This window comes from Hetaerina americana, unplaced genomic scaffold (assembly GCF_022747635.1).
Source record: "Hetaerina americana unplaced genomic scaffold, ioHetAmer1.1.p SCAF_2, whole genome shotgun sequence".
Lineage (NCBI taxonomy): Eukaryota > Metazoa > Arthropoda > Insecta > Odonata > Calopterygidae > Hetaerina > Hetaerina americana.
The window spans coordinates 94,690,226-94,712,712 of record NW_027286763.1 but is presented as its reverse complement, the minus strand read 5'-3'; the positions used below and the strand labels follow the sequence as shown (position 1 = coordinate 94,712,712).

General features: G+C 32.8%; 1 protein-coding gene across 1 annotated transcript in view; it reads left to right on the top strand.

The window, feature by feature from the left end:
- Positions 1-22,185, top strand: part of LOC139688306 (uncharacterized) — a 46,016-nt gene extending 23,831 nt beyond the window's left edge. Inside the window, exons 2-12 of the mRNA XM_071585797.1 lie at positions 1,473-1,926; positions 3,154-3,300; positions 4,241-5,322; positions 5,651-5,771; positions 6,042-6,140; positions 8,137-8,275; positions 11,142-11,254; positions 11,491-11,781; positions 17,156-17,226; positions 18,764-18,835; positions 20,569-22,185. Coding sequence (XP_071441898.1) covers positions 1,558-1,926; positions 3,154-3,300; positions 4,241-5,322; positions 5,651-5,771; positions 6,042-6,140; positions 8,137-8,275; positions 11,142-11,254; positions 11,491-11,781; positions 17,156-17,226; positions 18,764-18,788 — 2,457 coding nt within the window. The 5' untranslated portion in view covers positions 1,473-1,557 and the 3' untranslated portion in view covers positions 18,789-18,835; positions 20,569-22,185. The remainder of the gene's footprint in view (positions 1-1,472; positions 1,927-3,153; positions 3,301-4,240; positions 5,323-5,650; positions 5,772-6,041; positions 6,141-8,136; positions 8,276-11,141; positions 11,255-11,490; positions 11,782-17,155; positions 17,227-18,763; positions 18,836-20,568) is intronic.
- Positions 22,186-22,487: the final 302 nt, after the last annotated feature.

Sequence of the window (22,487 nt, the reverse complement as noted above, 5' to 3'; positions counted from 1 at the left end):
TAGGTTTTCAATGCAGCTTGAATATAAATATTTTATAATTATTCCACATAGCCAAAATATTTTTGGCTTATGGCTCCCTAATGTGCTATGTTTCACTATTGAATGTATGAAAGACCTATTATAATAGCAACACTGCCATCAATTAAAGGTGGATCTCATTAGGAGTCAGCCATAAATCATGTACTTTTAAACACAGAAATCTCTCATTTAATATTTTTTATTAGTTCCATAATAAACTATTTGACTCTGTGGTAATAAGTATTATTGTTTCACTTGGGCTTTCGTTATTTTACTTTAATATTGCTACATTCAAATAGATACAGTTCACATCTATTGAAGGCCATTAATATGGATGAATTGAGGTAATTTCTAAAAAATATAATTTACATTATTTTGCTAGAATCATCATATACATTTATTTGGTTCAAGTTATCCACAAATTTAAAGTAGCATTTTCTCCATAAAATATTTTGTAATTGTATTAAATACATTAAGCATGACAATAATTTCTTACTACATTACAGAATCAATGTGATACACACAAGAAGTAGCTATAAGACTCCCAAGAAATAGAAAGAGTCAGATAAACATAAGTTTAGGGGGCATAAACTAGAACAGGTAGAATAATTCAGTAGAAGAGTTCAGCACAGTCAAATTTGGGAAACGTTTTAGAAAATTGAGTTCAAAGTGTTTAGGACATTAAAAGAACAATTGCACTAGGTAAAGATGCTTTCATAATGAAGTGGCCATTGATAACAGATATTTTAAGTAAAGATGTAAAGAAAAGACTAGTAAAAACTTTAATTTGGAGATGTGGATGCCGAAAAGAATGGTAAAATAAAATAGACAGAAATGAAAACAAATGATGATGTCCTGGGCATTCTGGAGGGGAAGAGGTTGGGAGTAATTCTAATAAACCCAAAAAAATGAATTCCGGAGATAATTAGAATCCATGGTATTCTGAAGGGTGTAATAGATAGGAGAATGTTGGGGAGCAGGGAGAAAAAAATGTAGCCGTTTTGGATGGAATTAACGGCAATAGAAAGTATTCGGAGCTTAAGAACAAATTATTTTTTATGCAGTATGGGGTTTGAGAATATTTTGTGGTAGTATCAGGGTCCTTTATATGTTTCTCTAGATTTGTAGACCTCTGCTAATAATTATTTTAAGTCCTCAATTTAAGTCACCCTACGTGATGCCAACTGGGAGAATGCACCCTGAATTCTATTGTTATTGTTTTAATTATGTTTTTTAATATTTTTATAAATTATCATTTTTGATGTGTAATACATAATAGTTGTCCTTGACCATCCAAACCAAACTTTTATTTGTGGATTATCTTTGATAATGGTGATTTTTAGCTACCCACAAGATTGAAATCATGCACGCATAATTCATTTTCTCAGAAAATTGTAAATGATTTTGGATGAGAAAAGTCTTAATTAAACTAATTTAACATTTTCTCTTTTCAGAGATGGATGGGTAATCCAAAGGGAGAACACAAAGGCTGAAAATAATATAGAAACCCAGAGACCCTACCAGGGAAATCAATTCAACATGAAGGCTGAAATGCAGGTGGCTAATGAAGATGAGATTACGGAATGCATGAAACATCTCAATCTGAAGAGTGTTTCAGCAAAGTCCAAGAACACATATAACATTCAAGTGGATGAAACAAAGAATGAAGAAGATACAACAAATAAGAATAATAAGAATGATATCAAGGTCGGGGCGAAGGACAATGCAAAGAAAGTTCAAGAAGTTAACATCAAATCTACTCCCAAGAAAGATGATTTTAAAGCAAAGGAAAAAACTGCAGCAAAGGTGGAGCAATTGGGAGAACTTCGCGCTCGAGGGCCAGATCGAAAGACCAAGTTGATATCACATGCACGCAACTCAACATTTCTGTATGGTGTATATCCACAGGTAACACAGCATAAACTTTTATTATAAAACCTCTCAAGAAACATTCCTTTTTTATTGCACTCTTATGTAACCTCTAGATAAAATTTGACATTCTTGCCATTATTTTTCTCTTAATATAAGCCAAAGACATCAAAACTGTTTATGAAATGGAATAGCTTTAATTTTAGGAGAATTGCATATTGTTGTTACAATTATAATCATGTTATTTAGTTAGTAAAAAATGGACATAATAGTAGAGCACTTGGCTACTGACCAGAGGGCCTAGGTTTGACTGTGAGAAACCCTCAGCATTATCCAAGCTGTGTGATTTCTTGGGTACCAGATTTTTCTGGGAAATTATAGTTAGCACAGGGAAAGGAGCTGCCCCCCCTACCCTAATGTATGACTTTCACATGTCATTGAGCATAGTACTAGGCAGAGCTCTATCCTCACCTATCAATTCAACCTTTTAGGCGATAACTGGAGTCGGTTATATTATTTAGTAAGGTTGGCAAATTTTCAAATGAACGCTTGAAAACTAGCACATGAATAAATTAAATAATGCATGCCCCCCTCTGCTTATTTGATATTTTGTGTTATATGTGGTGTTTTATTTTCAAAGGGGATATAAATTCATTTCATCACTTAAATCTTTTCAAGAAAAAGTGCATGCTGGAATTGGAAAAAAAACAAAAGCTTAATTTTAGGCATATTCTCAGTGTCAAATTGGCTGGAAAATGTTAGCTTTCTCTGCTCAAAGAGCATGATAAATTGGAAAGGATATTTACTTCCCATTATTATTTTGGACTTACTGAAAAAATATTTAATTTACAAGAGAGTAAACAATTATGTATTCTGAAAAAATCTATATCAAAATTGAGTAGCTTCAAGCGTAATGTGGTGGAAGTCGAACATAATGAATAACTGATCCTACCACTTTTCCACCTGATTATCAAGTGGAAAAGTGCTATGATCAGTTGTTCAAAATGGGAATGTTGGAAATTTTACAGGTTCTGACAATTAGCGCAATGCATTTAAATGTCTCCTATCCTTGTGATGATGTGGGGTTAAATTCACTTGCAAGAAATTGCAATAAGCAACATGTTAAACATATAATATTGCAGCTGTAAAGGAATTATTATTATTAGATTACATGTTGCTTTCACAAGACTAAATCAAGATGAGAGTTTCATAAGCAGGGTAATAATTACTATTCCAAATATGAATTAATTTCCACTTCTCTTTCAGAACATTGTTACACCTACCAATGGAGGACATGTATATTATAATCCGCCACAAAATGAGCTATGCCCTGAAATAGGCTACTCTAATTCCTTAATTAGTCAAGCTTCAGAATTACCACAAGATTTTAATTATCTACCACAAAGCTCTTCGGTAAGTAATGCATTTAATCTTATCCTCCAAGTAAATACTTCCATTGATTTAAGATATAAATCTTGAAACATTTGTTATTAAAAATCACTGAGGTCAGCCTAAAAAAGTTTATTTTTTCTGAATTTTTTTTATGCATAACTATTTCATCATATGTTCATTTTCTAATTATGCACTTAAAGATACCACTGAAGGACATTTGCTGTAATAACTAATTTTAATAGTAATACTCCAGAATTAAAGATTCACTTCAAAATATAGTGATAACAGAATTATAAAAAAGACATTTTATAATAATGTCATCGTATTACATGATTCCATAGCACTCGTATGTAATGCTACTTTGAGGTATGGTTCTTCAAATGATTTTTATAAATGATAAAAATGTGAACTTCATTGATGTTATAGAGCTTATTTTTGAAAATATTTATAAAGAGGAGATTGTGTAAATTAGATAATGAATGCCATACTCACTTTTTTCCTTCTGCTTAGATTAATTATAAGTTGCAGTTACATGGCATTCAGGATGTGTCCAAGCAATAAATAAACATATACATGGGTGGTCTGAAAAGTTTCCGACTCAGAAAATTTCAGAAAAAATGTCTTGTATCTTCGTTTGGTCGGAAACTTTTCCGACCGCCCTTGTATATACACTATGTGCGTGTGTACATGGCGACAATAAAAAACAATGAGGATTTTTCAGAGGTTTCATCTTATGGAATTATAACTTAATACGACAAATGAGAACCGAGATTGCAATGTGTATTGTATGTAGAGCTGGAAATATCCTAAAAACCAACTGCAAACTTATCACAGTGGTAATGGGACTTTAATACTATTCAATATAGGAACTTAAGTCATGAGTTTTAGGTAATGTATAAAAATGTAAATGATAGATTGTTATATACATTTTTGGTCCTTAAAATGATGAATTTTTTTTTAGATCCCAAATGACAATAACCAGTTCATAAATAACATTCAAGAGATAAGCAGCCTCCTGGAAATCTTGCCTGAGGCAGAATTCCAGCAAATGACACCGCACACTTCAGAGAAACCTGAACTTCAAAGTGATCCAGACATTGACGTTAAAGAAATCATTAAAGAAGTAACAAGCGATCCAGTAAAAACTGAAAATGTGTTTAACGACTTGTTAAAATCTTCATCTGTCTTGGATCAAGTCCAAAATTTAACTGACTCACAAATCAACATAAATCCATACAACTCATATGGGAATATATCGCCTAATTTATCCCCTCAAGTTGTGCCCAAGAGTCAACTATCACCATACTCAATCAGTGCTGGTTCCCCATCAGCTCCAGACTCTCCCAACCTTTATGCCAACACCCCTTCCTTCTCACCCAATATGCCCTCGCCCACAGGATATCCAAGCGATGACAGCAGCAATCACATGTATGCTCCCACTCCACTCTCCAACTCAATACTGTCTACACAAGTGCAACGACCACTCTCGTCATGCTCCTCCACCTCATCGACGACAAATCACTCATACCCTGACCCAGATCCCATTGATTTGAATGTCATCTGCTTTGAGCCTCCTGAGGAAGGTAGAAGAGAGAAGCTAAAAATATTGGAAAAGGAATTGGACAATACATGCTCACAGGCTTGTTTGAATAGTGAAGCGATGAACTTGCCCCTGAATTTGCCTGTCAACAGTGTTTCCATGGGAAATAGTCCTATTGTCATTACAATCACAGCCCAAACACCAGCAGTGATAACACCCACTTCCAATGGCAGTTATCAGGGTACGTCTCGACTGCGTAAGTTACTTCCAAAAAGTGACAATTTCATCCCAACTCAACAAGATGAAGCTTTCCTTGCTCAAAATCTACCTTCTAGGCAACATGTAAATCGTAATAGAATAGTTCAAAATCGAAAGAAAACCCCATGCACTGCAAAGGATAAGTTGCTTGAAAAGTGTACAATAGAGAAGATTAACAAGAGTTGGGCTAAAGTACATTCTCTACATGATGAGGATATAGCAAAGGTTGACAAAGATGGAGACACGTAAGTACACATAAGTTCTATTCAATCTATTTTTAATAAATTCCTCCTATTATTTAACTATATGTCATTAGTGGAATTGAATTTGATAAATCCTACCATAGAAGCCCCTTTTTGGAATTTCTTGAGAATAATGATTGTACAATGTTGAATAAACTAAAGTGACCCATAATATCTTTATATAAGTTGGACTTCAGTCAAACAATAAAAAAATACCCAGAAAGTGAAAATGTTTCCATTGCGTTCTATTAAAAGAGTACTTGCATACCCATAATATTTATCTCGGGAGTTTATGTTAAAACCCATATCTTGATGATATTTCTGTTTTCAGGGATTTGATGATCCTTGTATGTGACAAGGATGTTATGAATAAGCTAGAGCAACTCTATGCTTTAGTAGAAAGATGCAAAAGTTTGCCTGAAGTTCTATGGGCGAAAAATAAGTGTGAACTTGTGAGTATGCACTGAGAAATTTGATGAATGATAGTAGTATTGGGAGTTCCATATAAATATTAAGTCACTATCTACATTAGAACAGTAAATAAACTTTTGGGCTCTCTCAAAATCATGTTCTGTTGATACAGGTCAAGCCCTGAATATAGTTATTAATATTTCAAATATAAGAATTAGTTGTCCATATCAATCATTTTTAAAACCAATCAACTGGAGCTTTATGTTACATGATTTGGTTTTTCACCAATGTCAACAAAAACTTTTTTTCAGTCTGCCCTACATATGGCATGTGTGGTGGAAAAATATCAACCTCTCGTGGTCAACTACTTAGCCGAGGCAATGGTTGAAGTTAATGCTGATATGAACACGGTAATGCTCCTTCACTTCATTCTTCACTGTGTGAGACAAAAGTTGCTAACATTTACAAGCAAACGTTCTACCTGAAAATTTTGGTCTGACTTTAGAATTTGTCTACCAATCTTTACGATTCCCCAACCACTTTTGAATTCTATAAGTATAACTATTTGCCTTGGTAAGAAATTATTTGGAAATGCCTCTCAATTGTGAATTGGGAGATTTACCAATCTTAGTTAGACTTCTTTCATCAAAGAGCATATTCTTATTGGCAGATCATGATGTATGGCTTCCTGCAAAAAAAAATAGTAGATTTCACTACCATAATCTGTAATGTCTTCACACGTGACTGCTTATATGTGACTCATAACCAGATATAGCCTATCTATAGCCAGTCTCCGCTTCATTCAAGTATTGAATAAAAAATATGTATTATACTTATTTCTGTTTTCAATGCTAAAAATATAATTTAACTCATCTATCAAATATGATTCTACTTTTCACATGGCACAATTTTAAGCACCCTGATTTCAGTAATGAAATTAGCATTATGTAATAAAGCCTTAATGCAACCTAACTGAATCCCAATGTTTACATGAATTTAAATTATTCTTGGAGCTTATACCTAAGAACTTGTAGATGCCTGTTGTAAAGCTATAGAAAAATTATACCCGAGAATTAATTGAATAGTTTCAAATAGAACCAAAATTTGTTAAGAGAACAAAATATATGCATGTATGAAATACAAATTAACATGGTTGTAAATAAGATATTGAATGTTAACTCATTATTATTATTACTAGGGACACACACCCACAGGCATAATCATATGAACAGCATTACTTGAAAATAAAATGATTGAAATACTGCTTAATTATTGTATGATAGGAGAGATGATTTCAAGGAGATCGGGGCAAAGGAAATCATTTCAGGGAAAAATGTTTGGGAAAATCTCATTTTATACTCAGGTATAGAGGCTAATTCTGACTTATAATCAGGATATCTTTTGAATACCTAGTCATATATGACATTGACCATAAGTTATTCATGATACATAATCAGTAATTTACTGCGTTGTGCAAACAATGTTACATCCTTACTCCCATTTAATGTACCATTGTGTAAATGGTACATAGGACTGAACAAAAGAGTTGCAATGCTACTGCTAGCCCAAAAAAGATTACCTATGCTTAACATAAAAAATACTGAAAATATTTATGATTTAACATGAATCATGAAGATAAAAAAAATGATCTTAAAACTCACAGAAGAATGACTTCCATTAGTGGATTTGCTAGTCAAAGTGACAAGTGCTTTTGACTCATCATTCACATCTCAGTGTCCCATCACCCGGCATGACAGCATCTACTTTCTAAGAGACCTTTAAAACTTTTTTATTAATTTGTAATTTTTTTTAAACTGGTGGTATTAATTTCCATTTACATAAATTTATTTTGAATTCAAAATTATTGGTATGTGTTATCAAGGAGCTTACATTTATTTTGCATTGACCTGAATCAAGTAACATTTCAGGTTGGCCACACATTTTACACTCACGTTCCTGACTTTTTCCTCTCAAAAAAGCCTTCTTTTACCTGATTTCCCCCAAATACTTAAAATCTGATAAGGTGTAATTGATATGTATAAAAACTCATTTCTGCATGTGCCACTGGTAACACTGAGCTAAGCCCTGCCTCATAGTTTGTTTTTGATGGGGCAAGAAAAAACTGAATCACAATACAAAATCTCACACCAATATGAACATCATTACTATTGAGAATTCCCAATCCCCATATTCTGTTCCCAATTTAAACATCGAAATCCTGATGGTTAAAATAATAACACAGCCCTATACCCCATTTATTCTCGAATGTTGAAAGGTAATGAGTAATTTTAAATCTTTTCCTGATTTTTTCCATCTGGGTGACTATCCGGCATTTGGAGATAGATTAAAAAAAGCAATTATAATTCTGATGCCATTGTACCTATCTGCAAAATTATATATTTTCAGGTGAACCAAGAAGGATTTACATTGATTCATCTTCTATGCAAAGAAGGAGATAGATGTTCTGAAGTCCTAAATCAACTATTGTCCATGCGTGACAGCAGAGGAAAGCCATACTTTGATATCAACAAGTATGATTATGAAGGTAAGCTTTTTTGGGTCTACTGTCCACATCCACATCAGTGCAATTGCCTTTTAAAATGACAACTAAAGCATAAAGATGGGAAATTACATTGGGTGTAACTGAAGTAACCTAATAAGGTTGAAAAGAATTAATAGCTTCCAGTAAGTGGCTTGGAGAACATTTTAATTCCTTGCCATTTTGAGCACATTGTCAGCATGCCATGCATGCTTTTCCAGCGCATGACTATGTTCCTTCAGGTAAGTGTTTCTGGAAGCACTGGCACTGAAAATGTTTTTCATGTAGCAAACTATTGAACACAAATAGTGAAATAAGATTGGTTGAAATTGTAATTAATGCAGAAAGATTACCATGAAAATGGTAATTCAATATACCCTACAAGCAACCAATGAGGCAATTAGCAGAGGTTGTTAGAAGCCAAAAATTGAAAAGTGTAAAATATCATAAATATACTGTCATGAAATATTAGTATACATAGTTTTGTAAATGTTTAGTTAAAAAATGATTCAAAATGAAGACATTAATGCGCATACCAGGGTATGTATAAGTCACATAAATTTTCCAATAAATTATCTCAAATTAAGGTGGTGCACTTTTGCAGCTGATTAACACATTTGCCAGAAAATGGGAATCTGGCGTTGCAAAGATAACCAGCACAATTTTTGTATCTGTGAATTTCTACCTGTAATTATGGTTGAAGTCTGATGTCAAAATGGCTTGGGAGTTGAAAGATTGGAATTAAGTTAGGGTGAATTTCCCTAAATTAGGACATTACAATACAGCAGTTCCCCCATACACAAATGGGTAACCTGGACCCTAAGCTTGGTCAAGTGAGATGATTTATTTCACATTAATCCTTATACGTACTTATGCTAAATTGGCTTTACAAGGAAAATTTAACAAGGTGAAACATTAGGTAGGTAGATAAGAAAATGAGTACATTTTTAATGACTTCATTTATTTGTTGCCTTTAAAATGATTTGTCAACTCCTAAAACTACAGAGCCCAAAGAAACTGAGGTGACACTTCAAAATGGGACATTAATTTTTGATATTAATTTATTAATGATAAAATTAGGTTGTTCCCACTACATTTTATTTCAGATGCATTCCTTGAAATTTAAACACCTTCAGCTGCCATGAACAAATTCTTGAATGTTTAAGAGGAAAAGAAGGAAAGACGGAAGATACCATGTACAATAGAGATATCCATTTAATCCAGAGAGCTATCAATTTCAAATTAATGAGTGGACATTCTACATTTTGCTCTACTTCTCTTGATTATGTGTGATGACTACATGTTAACCTTTGTGTGCAAATTTTTTGAATCTCTTGCCTTCATCATAGCAGTGAAATAAATGACCACATCAAGATTTTTGTCTGGTTATTCATCTGCCAGTCAACTATGAAAACAAACTGACAAAATTAATCCTTGGATTTCGAAACTATCGCAGTGGTTGTTGGGTTTGCTTGACAGTTGAGGTTATCAAAGCTCCAATGAAAATTTAATTATTCAACAAACTTATAAATAATACAGTAGCAAATTAATGGCACGTTTTGATGGAGTTTCTGTGGAGGTTCTGTTTAAACTTTCATGTAGAAGAGAGACTTTCCACTTCATTCATATTTATCATAGTAACTTCATTTATAATTCCTTAGCCAAGCGTATGCGACTTAACTACATTTTCTTTATTTTGTAAATAAAACTAAGCAATCAATGTCGCATAGTGCTAACCTCACATATCATGGTGGAATTTTAAAAAGTAATAGAAAAGCAAACACTTTCACTTGGGTATTGTGCAAGCCATGCCCGAGGGCCACTCAAAAACTTCTGTCATACTAGCATAGAAAAAATCCTTCCCAACCCTGGTTATGCTGCATCTAGATTCCTTAAGTAAGCCATGAAAAAAATGGCCAAACTAAAGATGTGGACACTTAAAAAATGCATAATTTTAAGTATAAAATATTGCACTGCTTAAACTAATAATGTTTTTCATTTTTAGATAACAAAATCTGATTTTTCACAGGGTGGAAATAGCTAGCACTTAATTTTAAATATTTTTCCGATATTAGACATATAAGATTCTTTGCTGGGAAAAAAATGCTTGTTGACATTTAGTTATTATCTACATATTTCAATCTTTCAAAGCAATTTGATTGTTTTTATTCAAATAAAAAAAGATAAAATATAGTGTGTGGCTAAATCTTTCCTGGGTGATTATCAACTAGGAATTTTATTTTTATATTTAAAGTATGTATCCAGCATATGGTACTCAAATCTGATGTAAGCATAGCGATGATACAGTGAAAACTTCCAATAAAAAAATTAGCTCAGCAATCAGCTCAAAATAGCTATTTACCTTAAAAAAACACAAAAATAGTAGACATAAAAATTAAGAATTTGTTCAACTGCAACCAATAAGCTATCTTTTTGCAAAGTTTATTAACTACTCCCTACACTATAGTAACTCATTTTCCCATCGATAACGCACACCCAGAACTTTCTAAGTGTCATGAATTTGTATAGATACTTTGCACCCAGGGATTCATAGTTATCTTGAACGTGTATAGATGCTGCGCATATGTACATACATAAATATAGGCGCGTAAAAATTACATATCGTGTGTGTAAAAACACATCTATATCAGATGTGTGTTTGTAAAAATAAAACTATGTTGGAATTTTTTTTTCAATTTTCATTACATAATGCATGTCATCATTTTTTCGATCATCTGTACATTTTTATATAGATAACACACGTGTTATCAATGGGAAAATATGGTGTTTCCCAGTGAATTCTCAGTTCATTTGGCATTATTCATGGGAAACAGCAATAATTATAAAAGGCCTGTTAATTTTTCTATTACAGGGAGATCTCCACTGCACCTTGCAATTTACACCCATAAAAGAGGTTCAAACTATGTGCTCTGCCATGAGATTGTGAAAGTTTTACTTAAGAACGGAGCAGATGTGCTGAAAAAGGTAAATAACTAAAAGAAAGACTGGAATGGAGAGTTCAGAGAACCAAATACTGGCAGTACCGATGCATCATAGTTCACTTAATGTGTGTTACAAATGTCCTGCCTTTCCCTTTTGACGTATGCATATAACACAATCACCAATATCGTGTTTGAATTAATCCACAAAAATAGAATAGCATGCATATTATTCAGGATGCAAAAAAGGTAGTTTAAATGTTATTCTACTAAAAATTCTAGGACACAAAGCAGGGATCTACTCCTCTCCACTTTGCTGTGGCTACTGATAAAGCTGACCCAAACCTCATAAAGACTTTATGCAACTCTACTAAGAATAAGTATGAGTTGGTGAACTCTCTGAACTACAAAGGTGACACGCCTCTCCATGTGGCAATGGCTTGTGGTGGCAGCATTGAACCAAAGACTCATAATTGTATCGTGGAATGTTTGATGGGATCTGGGGCTTCACGAGCCATCCGTAACCAAAATGGAAAAGCCCCTTTGGAACTAGCACCGGAGCTGTACAAAGCAGTAAGTATTGAAATTTTGCAATACTGTTAAGAATTGACCTATGCCATCTGTAACGCACCATAAAAAAACAAGTGAAAGCCAAAAAGAGATAGAGGTACACACCTGTAAAAAGAGATACAGATACATACCTGTAACTCGAATGATATTTTCCCTGTCAGAAAAAGTAATTTTATGAAAATCAAATTTTCTAAATTTAAAATGTATTTGGTTGCCAGTCATTTAAAGAAAACATGAGATGAGATATAGCAAATGGTAATGTAAGAATATTATTTTGTAATAAATGCATGAGTATTATTTTTCTTATAAATATGGTTTGTTGTGCAGTTGTAATTGTTATTTAATCTCAAGGGAATTTGCAATAACTGCAATTCAAAAATTCCGATTTTTCCAAAGATTCTGTGCAGATAGCTTAATTAAGATCAATCGTTGCCATTTATAATTGCAAGTGATGTACCTAAGCTATGTTTTTATGAGCTATAGAGATTTATTCAAATTAATCTCAATTCTTTACGTAAACTGTCTTAAACTTGCACCCAGATTTTATTGTCTTCACTCGGATAATTTTTTAAATGCAATATTCAAACATTCTTTCTGTTTTAATGCTTAATCTTATAAGCTCAAATACCCAAGCCTTTGATCAATAGGACGTTGTTCTTTGAATTTAATTAATATATGATGTATAATCTCATATATTTTGCCAACAATTCCTGGGCCTATTTTCATGAGTAGTAAAACCACCAAAGTTTAATATAAAAATCATGTACAAGGTTCACGTACTAGGGGCAGTCAAATGAAAATCGAACACCAGCCAAAACACAGTCCGCTAAAAGCTAGAAGCTAGGTTTTTAAACTTATCGACACTGCCATGGCTGTGGTACGAGAACTGCATAGTGACAACTCACAGGTGTACACAATTGTTGGACTATGTCCTTGGTGTTGTATGGACTGGTTGTTCTAGTGTGTGTTTGGTTTTTATTTGATTGCCCCTTATATATTATAATATGAAAGCAAAGAAGGTGGACAGCTAAATTTTGAAGTTTTATTGGTGAGAAATACAAGTTTGCATTAAAAAATTTGGTGGTTATCAGTTATATGCTTTTTGGGTCTATTTCTGTTTCACTGTTACAAGAAACACACTAAACAGAAACTAACATCAGGTATTTGAAACACATTCATTTTTGGTGATGGATAATATGGTACTTTTCTATTACTTAACCTGCATGGTTAGCAATTAACAATAAACCCTTCTAACTTCAAAATTCAAATGACACAGAAGTTGGAGCTGAAAATATCTGGGTTTGGGATACCCAAATATAATTCATGCAATTTGATATTTGGATAGCAATTCACAATATCATTTTGTAAGCCCATTAAAATATAAAGAGAATGATCTGGTATGTTTGTAATCCAATTTCCTTACTATCTTTAGCAAGTAAACACTTTAAGCCATGAGTATTTGGTAAAAAATATTAAATGAATAATGGAAATGAAACTTAACTGTGGCTATGAATTGGTGAACAGAGATATTTTATTTATATTTACTATGAAGCACTAACGATTCTCATGGAATACAACCTTGATGTGATGGAAGGGCTTGCATACTACCATGACCCAGAAAGGTCAAAGTGAGGAGCCAGATGAAAGGTAGTCTACTTAGCATCTGATTCTCAGCAAGATGGCTGCAAAGCTATGTGACCCCAGTAGGGTGGCCATTTGAGTGATGGTGTCAAATCAAAAACATTAACGAGGAATCAAAGGGAAACCACCTCAATTATTTATCCCAAGAAATATGATGGAAGCTAATATGAAAATACATCCTGGCAACTATGGGACTTGGCTCTACTGGCTGAGTATCATGCTTGGCAGTGAAGGATGCAAGGCCTCTCTATCACATGAAATCACTGCTCATCTGAGTGAATGGCTGCAGAAAAGCAGGGAAAAGAGGAATGATACCATTAAAAAATAAAAATTTAGAATGATAGGAGGATGCTGAGGTCAGAGAAGTTGGAAAATATCAACTGAGAGATGGAGATGGGAAATATAGACATGATAGACCTGTGTGCAGTAGAATGGAAAGATGGCAGGAATTATTGGAGTGATAGTTACACAGCAATATGAAATGGAGGGACAGAGAGTCAACACAAGGTAGCCATAGAATTTAATAGGAAACGGGGGAGAGTAGTATTATATGTGCAACAGGTAAATGGCAGAATATTATTAGTTGAGATTAGAGCTGACTTGGACTATCTCATTGTAATACAGGTATTCATTATGACAGGCAGTCATAAGGAGAAAGAAGTAATTGGTGAATACGATCAGTTGGACAATAATGATTATGAATTTAACTAGAAGAAAACACTTGACAGTGATTGGAAACAGGAATTTGTTGGTAGGTGAAGGGAGAGATGAGGGTAAGGCTAGAAAGAATGGTATACGATAAAGGAATTGCTGTGGGGAGAAACTATTTAATTTGTAGGAGAAATAACATAATCATAATTAACACCTGGTTTAAGCAACACATTAGATGTAAATACACATGCTAGGTAATAAATGACAGATTACATTATGTTTAGGCATAGCTTTAGGAATAACAGGATCGACACAAGAGTTACGTATTAGCAGATGCAAGTTTGAAACATAATTTAGTGTCCATTAAGTATAATGCTAAATTTAAGAGAAATAATAAAATGGACTGCAGAAGATTTAACTGGGACAAAAAGGAAGGAGTATCTAGAGGTAGTTAATAAAATTTTGAGGGAGGATAAAAGGATGATTATAGAGGAAGAAAGATTGGAATCCCTCAAACAAAGAATAATGATAGCAGCAAATAGAACAATAGGAATGGTAAATAGAATACAGGGTTTTGGGTTGTATTAGGGAATTGAAATGTGGTTGTAGTGGAGAATAATGGAAAAAATAAAGTAACTAAAAGAACAATCAATGATGCTTTATTAATGGCAGTGGAGGAGAGATGGCTGAAGAAGAAAGGAGAAACTCAGAGTATGCAGATTCTAGTGGATGCAGGAGATAAGGAGAGGCAATGAAATGCTTGCAAGTGGCTATAGAGGGGATAATACATTGAAAGCAAGGTAGAGGAAAAGAATAGCACTTAAATGGAATTAAGGGAAATAGAAAGAATGCAGAGTTAAAGAATGACTTATTGTGATCTGTACAACTGAGTTCTTTCTACTCAGAAGGATTTTTTGTGCCATGCTCTCTAGGGCTACAGGGAGTGCAGTATTGTGTAGTTTCAATGCTCATCAAAAATCTACCCTTGATATGGAGGATACAGCTTATGTATTATTGTTATTATCATCATCACACTAAACCATATGTGTACTCTAGATGGGGGAATGCTTTATGCCTTGGATTACTCAATATTTTGAAATCAGTAGGCTCAGTATAACGAGGTCAAATTATCTCTTCACCTTCTAAATGGCTTAAGTCCGTAATTGACATAAGGGCCAATGCTGTTGACCATTAAATCCCATAATAATAATCAGGTGATGCACCTGTACACCACCTGCTAAATCCAGTGTAAAGGAATTTTCCAGGACAACAGATGTATCCTGGAGAGCACTGCCAGCTTGCAGAAATGGCATCCTGAACAAGCACTCTGGCATATAATTGAGTATAGTGCATGTGAACAAAATCTATGGCTGCAAACTAAACTCCAGTTCAACAGACACAAACAATTTAGTGGTGTTCCATTTCTGTTGCAGAAGCCAAATGTAACATAAATATATAAGTGGCACTATTCAGATTGAATAAATACTGAAACATGAAATCCTATTTTATCATTTGGAATTATATCATTTGGATGAAAGACCAACTTGAAGATACTAGGAAAGTATATATATGCAACAGATGGGAAAAATGCCAAAAACTCAAATGAGAAATCTTCCAAACAGGCATGGAAAAAATTAGATGAAAGAAAGAAAAAAATGGTAATATATTTAAAGTGCCATATCTTAGCTAGTTATTCTTAGAATAAGTCATTGGAAGTAGCAATGGAAGCTGTAGGTTGAAAGAAAGCCATTATGAGTAAGGTCTGAGTAGAAGTTGAGGAAACAGCAGAAGAGAAAATTCATATATTCAAGAAAGAATTTAGCAAGATAAACTGAGATTAGCCTTAACACAATGGAGGACTGAAAATAGACTATGCAAGAAAGTGTCAGTGTAAGATTGAAACAATATACGGATAATGAGAAACCTAAAGGAGCATAATGAAAGATTCAATGAATATAGGGAGAGAGAGGTGAAATTATAACTGAAAATGCAGAGAAAAGTGTGCTAAGAACTGTTTATTTTGAGAGGGATCTTTAAATAAAAATGTCAATTGAAAGATATAGTCTATTTTATATGTTTCATGGAAATCTATGAGACCAGCATACGTTTTATTTCAATTAAAAATATTGCAGTAGGTACTTAGTAATATTTAAAGGTAATCTGTAAGAGGTGTTTAGAATTACAATTACAACCTTTTAGCCAGGCAAAAATCAATCATGTTAACAGCTGCTGGAAGGACTCATGTTAACATACAATATTTAATAACACTAGGTCATTGATTAACTCAAAATACTCAGCTGGTTGACTATGAAGGAAAAGTTTCTGTTGCCTTAAATTCAGAAAAAATGTAATGCTATAAAAAACGGCTTAAAATAATTATTTTTGTCTTGAGAAATTAAAATAATAATAAAGAAGCTACTCTACTGGTTTGCTTGCCAAGGCTAAATACTGATGCAAGCCTGAATTGTTAACCAGAAAATTTAAGTGGCACATTTTTTCCCTAATTATGCTTATTTTATTTCCTTGATGAGATTTTAAATCTTAGAAATTGAATACCAGGGTATGACTTTTTCTGTCAAAGTCTTACCATAATAGCTTGACAAAATTGGACTACAAATACACCATGCCAAACATACTGCGCTGACGTTTATGCTTGCCATCCCAGGTTTTCACAATCATTCGTGTATGATGATAAACTTATGTAACTGTGAATACATGCCTGAAAAATTTGTATCAGTCTAATAAAATAAAATATATGAATTCCATCACCAGGATTTTCTGTTCTTTGGAAAAATATATTTGCACAGAGGGAGAACTGAAAACTGGTCAGTAAGTGACCTGTATCAAGGGAGAGTTTTACAACTACTCCATATATGGAAATTTAATGAAAACACATTAAAAGTTGCTGAAGTTTGACATGTTTCCAACTTGTTATTTGCAAAGTAGGCTTATTGGTTAAAGTCTTTAGTGTTTGACAGGAAACAAGAAATTACAAATCTTGCAAATGGTGACACATGCAAGAATACGCAGTCAATATTCCTGGGTCAGAATTCACATTTGTGGTCTATCTTTTATAAAATTTCAGGTGCAGGTAACCAAAAATCAAATGGAAAGTATTGCCTATTCCAATGCCTCTCATTCTCAGGAACAGCAAAGGTATTTATTTTGAATAATGACATGTTTTCAGTTAACTTTTTTTCATTTCTCATGCCAACCTTGCTATTAGCTTACAATGAAAACTGAGCGGATTAGCAATAAATCATTTTCAATAAAATGTGAATTATAATATTTTATTGATTCTCCAAATTTCTCCAGACAAAGAGGGCCCCTAACATGGAAAGAGAATTAATAAATTTCAGGTTTTAGAGAAAATACTTTTTTTTTCGGTTGTCACTTTCACTGGCCTGTTAGGTGAACATATTTACTTAAGCTACTTTCAGAGAAAAGGATAGAAGAATATCAGTCGCTGATCATTTTCAAGTGAAATTAGAGGGCTAATTTAGTAATTTTAACTGAAAAAGAATATTCCATATTCGAAGGAATGTAGAGCCAACTTCCTACTCCACCTGTACAAAGCTCTAAGTCCATCTGCTTCAATGAAAGCCTGTTTAGTTGTCACTGAATGAGGACTCATCAGTGAAGAGATATGAATAAGGAAAGGGGATTGGCAAGGATGTATGTTTTAATCCATCATTTAAACGTGAACATAGAGTAGAACCTAAATGTAATTAAAGTTAAATAATCAGGAATTCATAGCCATTCTGAATTGCACAACTAATTAATTATAATGAAAGAGGAAGAAAGGAATCTGGAAAGGATACTTGTCAATTTAGGGGAGAAACTAATTTAATATAAACTTTTACAATATCATGGCAAAAATTAGTAGTGGAAGGGAAGAAGAGAAGACAAATGAACACTGGGCATTTAGTAATTAGAAAAGGAGGCAAAGATTATTTGTGAAGCATAACCATCATCGATTAAAAGCTACGACGATATACCATACCCTCCATTTGAAATAAAAGGCCATTTAGCTACATGTATTTTGACTATTTAAGAAATTTGAGAAACGAGAATAATATAGCTAAGTTTTTAATATCAAGAATTTCATTCAAATGCTGTTTTTCTAATAAAACCATCTAGGATTTTCAAAAGCCTAGCAAAACATATGCGGAAAATTCAAAGAGCATTCATATGGCATGCTTCACTATCTCTAATTGCACTTGGTTTTTGCTTTTTAATGAATGAATTATATGATCAACTATTCCTACTGATTTTGGTTGTTTATAAGCCCATGAATTGATTTCAGTTTAGTATTAACGGTGTGTGCATGTGTAACATATTTGCAGTTATAAGTGCACAATGGATTAAAAATAATTATATCTGATAGCACGAAAAATCACGGTTGAGCATTTACACGGTGCAATGGTTAAGAAGTAGAAGTTAAAATCGTCAAATTCAACATTTGTGTTGCACAATAAGGCTTAAGTATATCTGATTGCACTCAATGTTGGATTAAGTTACAAGAGGAAATAAATTAATAATAATCCAGGAGATAATATATCTAAATAAAAGTATGTAAATTGATACGACTCATTTTCATCAAAGAAACAGCTAAAATTAAATATTTTAATGATGTATTTTTAAAGAATGCATTGACTATACAATCATTTTTCTTTGTGATAAAATTTTTCAGGGTACTTTTCGGTGTCTGTAGTTGAATGAGTTAACATCTACATCAAATAACTGGGCCACTTCAGTGATATTGGTAAATTTTATACTGCTTGATTAACTATTAAAACATGCTTAACAACATCACTGCTAAAAAATTGCTTTTTTACCCTGTGGGTTAATCAAAAGGGAGTAGTGATAATTAGTATTTCTTGTATTTCCTCAAGGTCTAACAAAACATACTACACTTACATATCTTAACAATCTTATGGTATGGTTTTATTTAGTCATTGGTATGTAGCAGTGGCGGGTTGGTTCCAATTATTTTTTTTTGGTTCCAAACTGGCAGTTGAGGTGCATGAGTGGTATTAAGGACAGTTGCAGTATTAAACAAAAGCATAATCACTTTCAGAGAAATGATCAACCTCAGGAATTCAATGGTTTCATGCTCTATCTTGTGAAAATTCAGAATCACTGAATAATTAGACATGGCATTAAAATTTTGTGAAAAGTTTAATTGTTCAATGAAATTATCACCTCATTTGAAGTACTTAGATCAATTTTGGTAATTTATATGTTCAGTTACATTTTTTGAAGCTAGATTGTGTTCATAAATTTTCCACCAGTCCATTAAGTCTGCTCCATAGATTAGTAAAGCACTTTTTCAGTTTAGCACTGAACATTGGAATATTTATTCATAAGTGTTTGACCCCTTGGATAGCTTGTAAAGGACTTTGCAGGTCTAGTATTAATTATTCAAAACTAGACCTCATTCATTTAGCATAAGCTAATTGAGAGTTTGACTGAGAGTGATCATCCTGGGTATTAACTGGTAGAATTTTTCAATAACACAAATAGGTGCTAGACTAGAGAAAAACAACAAAAATTTGAAACAAGGATTCATCTAAGGGAATTAGTGTTAATTTTACGGGAATAGTAAACGGAGCTTATGAACCGCTAACCAAAAGGAAATCCTGAAAGGCCTTAATTCAAAGAAATAATTGAAGCTAAGAATACATTGAAAAATAATACATGATCATGATGATGAAACAGAATTTAAGATACACCCATCTAGGTAGTTCTTTGGAAGTTGCCAACCAGAAATTCCACATGCTTTAGTCCTTCAAAACTAATTTTTTTTCAATGTTACCAATTAATTTTTTTCAATCCTCCTCTTTCCTCAATTCAGTCCTTGCCATATCGCATGCGTCGTCATGTGATGACACATGCTATCTAAATCCTATGCTATTTCCTTGAAAAAATTCAAACTTTAAAACCTTGACTTTTTCCTCAAGTAACTCAAGTAGCTATTGATTTTAATTTTAATGATAATAACTTCCTTCACATTTTTGCATGCTAATTCATTCTATTCTTGTTCCCCTCTTCCCTGTATTATTAAGTTTTATTTTTACAAATACTTTTCAACTTTTGGAATAATTTTTGAAATTATGTATGCATTACCAAGTTTATTCGTATATTGTTTATCATATACCCCAGGGTAAATTGAGATCAATAATTCTATTACAATACGGCAAAAATATTTAGCAGGCACATGATAAGTACAAGGATATAATTTTTGAAATTTTTGGAAAAATGAATACAACCTTATTGAAAACTCATTTACCATCATTTATGGCATTTAAATATTCTCAATATTATTGTTTGATTGAATTGATGCACCCTACTTTGAGTAGAAATAAGGACTGACAAATAAATATATTGTGACCCATGGGCTTACATGGGTAAAACCTATATTTATAGAGTAATGAGGGGGAAAAGGTATTCATCTCTATGAGAAATAGATGGTTACTGTTATTTTTTCTTTTGCAGGAAATAAAAAAAATACTGGACAAATATAACATAAAATGAAGCTGAGTTCACAATGAAGATATCTCTGCTGATTTTTGAGCTCTTACTTTCCTACATCATGTGTATGTTGATAAGTATAGTCATATTTCATGTAATGACCGTCCTGTATTAGTAAGCAGCCCTATCTAATGGAATAACCTTGTGGTTATATACACAAACTGTCAATTTGTAAAATAAACTTTCACATAGGTAATAGAAGATTTAAAAAATTCTATTCCTTCATAAGCCGAAAACAATGTATGGAACTCCCTGCCTGAATGGTACCTACAGTTATTTTTGAATAATTAAATGCATGGGTTCCAATAAAAAAATTTATGTACAGCCAATTATGAAAAAATTGTAATTTTTGCTTAAAAAATAATAATTTTAGCATAAAAAAACAATTGAATGTAAATGTAAAAAATAATTACTAACCCAAGGTCCTGTTTGTATATAAATTGCATCCTTGGGTTTTAGTATTAGTTGTAATATCACACAAAAATGAAATATTTTTATCAACCTAAGCAGACATAAATCTGATAAACCATGATGTAACATCAAATTAGATTAATTCAAACCAATCTAACATTATGTTTCAACCAATGTGAATCTTTTACAAACATTTCTGAACAAATACCATATATTTTAAACATTTAGTGTTTTTACATATATATATATGGCATTTAAGTAAAATCTCTTTGAAATGAATTGTTTCACTTGAGTTGTCTTTAGTTGCTTGTCCAGTGAAAGTCACTTTTTTTTAGAGATACAAATGCTTTGCTTGAGCATGACAGACATTCAGGACTACTTTGAAAGTTGACATTTTGGTAAACATTCACTTGGAATGGGATTATCAAGATCAGTTTGACATGCCATGATCAATGCAATTACATACTATCAACTTTGTAACTGCTTAAGTTAGAAAGTGAAACAGCCCATGTGTACTTGATTCATTTCCGTGTGTTAGAACATGTACATGAGAAAAGTATATCTCATTATCTATGAGATCAATGTGCCCATATATGTCATGGCATGCCCTCTTAAATGTTTCCATGTATGTATACTGTTTGTCACACCATGCATGTATATTAATTTTAATTTGGTGTCAATATCACAAGAAACTTCATGAACAAGAACATTCATTTTCTTTAAAATGAATGTTCAAATATTTAATGTTTTAATGTTTGCATGGTTCAACTTTTAACTGGGAATCATTAAAAATTCATAATATACAAAAAATATTTGAATTATCCTTATGATGGCATTTCTGATTCCAGTCTTTGTGGTGTAAAAGTTGTCACGAATAACAAAACTTAATGGAACAATGTTGCAATTCATAATGTTGATGTCCAATATTGCAGATTAATTTATTTCACCACAGAAATGAATTCAGCGGAAAAAACTCATGAAGAATGAATATTCATATAATACTTCAACAAAAAATCATGATTGTAAAATAACAGATTGAAATTCATGTACCTAAATTCATGTACCTAATTGATGTTATGCACTCCAGGCAATGTCTCACGAGAAAATTGTAACCAAACTAAAAATCAAATTCTGTTTAAATATTTCACTAAATAAAACTCATTGCACATAGTTTTGCCTTCTTTTGAACTTCATATAAGTCACCCCCCATGGTAACCCACCTTAAAGCTGACTTCTTAACTCAAATTCATTCAAGGTAAGGTTACTGCCTCCTTTTACTTTCCAGGCTGCAGTTCCCACTAAGTTCCTGCACCCAGAGGATCATTCCCAGTACGATTTTAGCAGGAGTATCCTAATTCTATAATCAGATTGGATCCTGGGGTCTTCCAGTGACAAACCTACGCACTCTGATACCACACTGCCCTGCTATTTATCTATTTACTTGAATTGACCCTATATTCTCTCAAACATGG